The sequence below is a fragment of the Accipiter gentilis genome, chromosome 26, assembly GCF_929443795.1.
Source record: "Accipiter gentilis chromosome 26, bAccGen1.1, whole genome shotgun sequence".
NCBI classification, from domain to species: Eukaryota; Metazoa; Chordata; class Aves; order Accipitriformes; family Accipitridae; genus Astur; species Astur gentilis.
This window is the reverse complement of record NC_064905.1, coordinates 15,306,207-15,312,206: the sequence shown is the minus strand read 5'-3', so window position 1 is coordinate 15,312,206 and position 6,000 is coordinate 15,306,207. Positions and strand designations below refer to the sequence as shown.

At 54.5% G+C, this 6,000-nt stretch overlaps 1 protein-coding gene across 2 annotated transcripts; it reads right to left on the bottom strand.

Annotated features, from left to right (window-relative positions):
- Positions 1-520: 520 nt before the first annotated feature.
- On the bottom strand, positions 521-4,525 carry LOC126050935 (101 kDa malaria antigen-like). Of its 2 annotated transcripts, none has more exons than XM_049829498.1 (5): positions 4,240-4,525; positions 1,953-2,031; positions 1,739-1,857; positions 860-916; positions 521-669 (listed from the first exon to the last, which is right to left on the bottom strand). In XM_049829498.1, exons 2-5 carry the CDS (start codon positions 1,969-1,971, stop codon positions 625-627), a joined length of 240 nt encoding a protein of 79 aa, XP_049685455.1. In that variant the 5' UTR covers positions 1,972-2,031; positions 4,240-4,525; the 3' UTR covers positions 521-624. The 2 variants fall into 2 exon arrangements, with proteins under 2 accessions (XP_049685455.1, XP_049685456.1); XM_049829499.1 differs by having other exon boundaries at positions 1,953-2,013; positions 4,240-4,281.
- Between the last annotated feature and the right edge of the window lie 1,475 nt (positions 4,526-6,000).

Sequence of the window (6,000 nt, the reverse complement as noted above, 5' to 3'; positions counted from 1 at the left end):
TTTTTTTTTCCCCCCCACCGGTTCCAGCCCCAGGCGGGCTGCGCGGGGAGGGGGGGCTGCACTGCAGAAAGGGAGGTTGCTGGTGGTTTTTGGTTTCTTTTTTTTTTTTTTTTATTTTCCCACTGTAACAGCTTTTCGTATGTTTCTGATAAATGTGAAATCGCAGTCAGTTGTAACAGCTCAGCACAGCCCCAGGCGTCTGGAGCCGCCTTTGGCACAGCCCGTCTGTCCCTGCTCAGGCTGCTGCCTCCCACAGCAAGAGGCTTAGAGGGGACAGGGGGGATACTGGTACTACCTAATTTTGTGGGACTTTGCAGAGCCAGGCAGCCAGAGCCCCCAGATTTCTCTCCAGCCCCTTTCACGGTCTTGAACAAAACCTGCCTGCGCTCACCCAGACCCCAGCTCCCCACCTATTGCCTTTTCTTGGCTGTTTCCTTCTCGGCAGGGACAGGTAGCACTGGGTAGGCAGCGTGACTGGATGAATAAATAGCATTTCTCTTTGGAGCCTACAAACACCTTTATTTGGCTAAAAGTGGCCCAGGCCCCCTCCGGCACGTGCTGCCGTTTGCATCCCCACCTCCTCAGCGTGTCCCGGGTGCGCGCTGCTGCTCCAGCACGGAAAAGCTAATCTTTGTCTTCTTTCTCATCATCCTTGTCACTGCTGTGGTCCTGAGGCAGGAACAAAAAAAGAAAAGGGAACAGGACATGAGGGGTGTTTCGTGTCCCATCCCCTGGTACCTCTCTGTATTTGATAGCACCAATAGCCAGCACCCACACAGGGGTTCGTAGGTGCAAACCCCACAGGGCTGGTGGGCAGTGGGGCAGCCAGACGCCAGCACAGAGCTGGTGGTGTGGTTACCTCCTGCAAGGCGCTGCCAGAGCTGCTGCTGCTCCTCCCGTCCTCTCCTCCGTCTCCCTGCAGGGGCGAAGAGAGAAGGACAAGCATCACCGAGGACCCCGGCACCCCGTTTGCTGTTCGAGCTAGAGCCTCGAGTCAGAGATGTCTGGTCTTGTGGTTATCTAGAGCCAGGCTTTGCACCAGTGGTGCTGTGCCCATGGCCCCGCAGAGACCTCCAGAGCCAGGAGCAAGGATTCGGTGGTGTGTGCAGTGCAGACAGCATTGCTGTCCACAGCAGCATCTCATTTGGGTTGAAACAGAAGGAAAAGGAGGGAGAACTAACTGGGAATATTGGGAACAAAGAGAGCTGTCTCTCAGTGGAAAAGCCAGGCATGCAGTGTGATTTCTAGGCTGTGGACAGCGTAGCTCCATCCACCAGAGGCATGGGGTTGCCATGGGTCAGACGTGGCTTCCCTTCCCAGCCAGGATGTAAATTACTTGGGGCCGGTGCTTTCTAACGCCCCACAAACCCTGCCCACACAGGGCTCGGTGGCGACCTGGGAGCTCTGCATCATTCACATCCCCGTTGGACCATGCTCCCCCACGGAGGTGGCCCTACTCCATAGCTGCCTTTCTCCCCTGGGACACCGATCCTCCTCGCAGGAGCTGGCCCCATCCTGCCACGTGCTGGGCAGTGGGTGCTCGGGGTGCTGGGTGCCCCACAGACACCACACAGCCAGTGGTACAGTTGGTCCAGGGGGTCCCCAGCACGGTCCCTGGCATCTGATGGTTTGGGAAGTGCTGGGGTCACCCTGAGCCCCAGGCTGGGGACTTTGGGGCTGGAAACCCTCTGGCAAACGGTTCAGCAGCTGATCTGTAGAAAAGGGATCATTCCCCTACCTTTTCCTCTTCCTCCTTCTCCTCCTCTTTTTCTACCTCAGTCTTTTCCTTCTCTTCTTCCTTCTCTTCTTCCTTGTCCTTTTCCTTCTCCTCTCTCTCCTTATCTTCCCGGCCAAACCCTACAACAGGGCACAGAGGGAGGTTGGTTGCCAGCAGGCAGCATCCAGCCCATGCAAACCCAGCAGGTTCCCCTGCATTCACGCCAAACACTCACATTTCAGGATTGTCGACATTTCACTGAAGCCAAATTGCTCTGGGGCACGACACCGTCACGCCTATGGCACAGAGGGAGCCTGAAGGAGCCATTAGAAAGTGGAGTAAGGTGAGCTTTTCAGGGATGAAAACGGCTCCCTGGATCCCACCATTCATTTTTCTCTTCTCCATGGGAAAAGAGGCCCTGTGCACTTCCTACTCCCCAAAACAGCAGGGAAAGGGGTAAAGCAGTCTGTGGCCTCCACAAAAAAGAAAAAGACCAGACCTTGTACCCACCCAGGCAGCACCCACTGCCCTGCACCCAAGGAAGCAGCAAGGGGAGAGTGATGGAGGCAGACAGAGAAATCTTAGGGCAAACGTGCAGGGAGATGCCTTAAACCTGCCATGAGCAGGTGCAAATTACAGAAGTCTTTCAAATTAAATAAGGATGAATCAATAGAGAGCAGGCATTGGGGGTCCCAAGAAGCCTTGGCAGAAAGAAGACGTCCTTCGGGGACAGGGCGATGGCAGGGAGAGAGATGAGACAGCAGTGAGCAGAGAGCAACAGCAAGAAAACTCCAAGCATTGATTAGGTGCCTGAAAGGTGACATGAAAAGAAAAGAAAGACAGCTTGCTTTAAAAATAGCAAGACCAAACAAAGTCCGTGAAATAGTCCAGGCAGGTGAAACCCTCCCTCTCACACACAAATGGCAAAACAGGGCAAAGGGAAGGGCAGCAGGGGCGAGGGATCGGGTCCCTTCTGCTCCCAGGGAAGAGCAGAGTTGTTCCCTTGCCGCAGCAGGTAATTAGGAAACGGTTTCTCTTCCAGTCACTGATGGAGGCAGGCAGAATATTAATGATTTTTTTAAAGTTGGTTTTTTGGTGGTTTTTTTTTTTTAGCCATAAAATGACATCATCTGGTTGGTATTTGGGCTTTTAAAAAGAGCCAGTCGAAGCCTCTGAGCTGATAACATTGATTTGTATTTTCTAGACAGGTTTTAAGACCCTCGGGATGCTGCAGGGCAGCTGGAAGCAGTGGGGTTTGGGGCAGCATCCAGGGAGAGGCAGATTGGACAGGGAGGGCAGGAGTGTGGGAACTGGCTGATAAAAGGCGTAATTAGTGCAAAGTTACAATCTAATTAATAATGAACAGTAATCTAATTAATCTCCGTAATTAAGAAGTACAACTACCAATTGGAAATAATTACATTTTAATCTAAAATCATTAAAAATAATCAAACGTTAACAAAAGAAAAGGCAGCTCCTGGGAAAGTGCAGAAGATGCAGCTGATGCCCTGACTCCGGGTCCTGCTCACCAAAGCTGCTCTGCAGCTCCTGCAGCATATGCCCAGCCCCAAATCCACGGAGAATGCCCCTGCCTTGTGCCTTAACTGCCTGGGGACCGAGCAGATAGGAAAGGCACAAGGTACCCAGAGGTGGACCTCAAGCTTTGAACTGTGAGATGGGCAATCGGACCAAAGCCCAGCAGCCAGGGCTGGGAAGGGGTAGCGCTGCCCCAGCTCACGTTAAGAAATGCCCCCGTGGGGGGCTACAACCCTTTGATTCCCTACCGTACCATTAACCCCTGTCCCTGGGGACCAACCCAGCAGATTTCCAAAAGATGGGGTGGGCTCCCCCACCCCGGGGCTCTGCCACACTCCTGTCCAGGGAGGTGCCACCCAGCACCCTGTGCAGCCCCTGCCGTGGGTGGTGGCTCAGGTGATGGCAGCCAAGGCTTAGCTTTTTCCCATCGGAGACCAGCAGATCCAGTTTTGCCTGTTCCTTCAGAGCCTCAGCCACACTGCATTTCAGGCAGGCAGGTTTCCCTATCCTAGATGAGCTGGTTCCCTAAAGCCCGGGCAGAGCAAACCAGCAAAACCCAGGGACCAGCTCTATGGTCCCCACTGACAAGCTGCACTTGTCCTCCATGGCCGAGCAAAGCGTGAGGTGCACGTGGATCAGACCACTGACTAACGAAGCAAACCTGCATATTCATACCCCACCAGACACGATAGCCTGGATGGCCCCCAGACACAACGGGCTTACAGGTCACAGTGTTTGTGCCCACTCCTGTCTCACCCAGCGGACTAAACTCCTTCCCCCAAGGCTCAGGCATGATGCCTGATTGCCATCCCCAAGACCACATGGAGCACAAGCTGTCCTGGAGATGCTCCTGCTGCCCCTGAGATGCTCCTGCTGCCCCCTCTGCTTCACCCTGCCTTCCCGCTCTGGTTCTCCAGCCTGTAAAATTGATACGCAAGTCTGTAAATCCCCCTCAATGACAGGAGGGAGACAGGAAAGCGCCTTACCTGCAGCTGGAAAAAGGCAAGTGGCCTCCTCAATGCCTGCCTGGCAGCTGGATCTGGGTATTTGAGTGTTGCGGTCTCCTCCCCAGTCCCACATTCAGAGCAGAAAAACTGGCTCTGCCACCCGCCACGGACAGCACATGACACCAGGAACATGACCAGTCGCATTCGTACCTGCAAGAGGTATTGCCTCCAGCACGGGCAGGAGCAGAAAGACCCTTGGCAAGCAAGCCAGGGCAGCTCTAGAGGCTGCGGACACCCACAGGGACCAGCCCTGGGACCAGGGAGGGCACTGGGGACTCAGAACGTGCTATGGTCAGGACCCTGCTGGAAGCAAAAAGGGGATTTGGGGGTGTCCTTAAAACCACGGCAAGAGGAACCTCGAGCAGGTCCTTGCTCCCCTCTTGGTGGGAGGTGTCAGGTGGCTCCAGGAGGTCCAGGCAAGGCTGGACCAGCAGAACTCGGCACTCCCTGCTCGCTCTGATGCTTGTCCTTGCTGCTGGCTTTCACTCCAACATATCATTAAGCAAATACCTGTCAGCAGAGAGCAGTTACCAGCAGGTTTAAACACTTGCATAATGTGCTTCCCCTCTAATGCAATGCCCTCGTTTCTAATAGCACCAATATGGGATAATAACAGTAACAATAACGTCAAGAAGGGCTTGTGTACCTGAAAGCTAATTTGCTTTCTCCACCTAATAAAAGGTATTACCTCTCCCACAAGATTTGCCCCATTTAAAGCCTTCAACTCTACAACAAAGTTGCTCCCGCAGTCATTTGACTTTAAATTACAGTAATTGCAGCATGCGTGGAGCCCCCTCCCACCGAGCAAGACTAACCCTGGGTAACCCATGCGGGGAGCAAGCAGCTGTACAGAAGTCACTTGTCCCAAAAACCTGGCCATGTCTGTGCCAGGCCTCCTCCACCAGAGCCTGCACCGGCCCCAAATGCAGAGCAGGAGTCCACTCAGCAGGCTTAGATCAGAAATAAGGGATGGGTTTTAACAGCAAGGGTGGATAAACACTGGAGCACCTCAGCAAAGCCAGTGGCAGAGTCCCTGTTGCTGCCAATTTTACAATAAATAGCAGTGGTGCTTTCTAGCACGGATGCTTCACCTCACATAAAAATCATTTGGGGAACTCCCAGCAGCCAGAGCTCAGTCTTGGGGTAAACGATGGCAGCAATCCCGGCTGTCCCAGTGTGATGCAGCCACCAGGTCAACAGGGCCAGGGAACTCGGGGTACAGTGCAGGAGCTCAGTGGCGATGTGTACAGGGAGCACGGCACGGGACCCTGGAACAGATCCAGGGAGGATGTTTGGCGTTGGGACCAGCCGGCATCCAACCCCACTCCTCTGAGCAGCTCCTGCCACCTTAGGAGGATCCTCCCCCCCAAACACCACGCTCGACCTTATTTTTAACTGGTGACCTCATTGCTCGCTCCCTGCCAGCCCCAGCTGGGCTCTCAGTACTCTGATGCAAGGGACCTAACCCTGCAGCATCCTCCAGTTAGAGCAGCCCAGGGGACAGCCCTGCCATCACTCCCTGGACACGGGGACACAAAGCTGCCACCACCCAGCAGGAGAGCGGAGAGTGACAGCCGCAGCCACTTCTAGGTCCCAGCCCACAAACCGCATCAGCTCTCCTCTCACCCTGCAGCAGGCACAAAGCTGCCCTTGAAGAAAGGAAAGCAACCTGCCAGCCAGCACCCGAAACACCAGCGTATGGCCACCCCCGCACTGCTGTCAAAGTGCAGAGCTGCGAGG

Coding starts and splice junctions, on each gene's coding strand:
- LOC126050935 (XM_049829498.1), bottom strand. Junction 917..1,738: donor AGAAGGAGGAAGAGGAAAAG/GTAGGGGAATGA, acceptor TCGCCCCTGCAG/GGAGACGGAGGAGAGGACGG. Junction 670..859: donor CTGGCAGCGCCTTGCAGGAG/GTAACCACACCA, acceptor TTCCTGCCTCAG/GACCACAGCAGTGACAAGGA.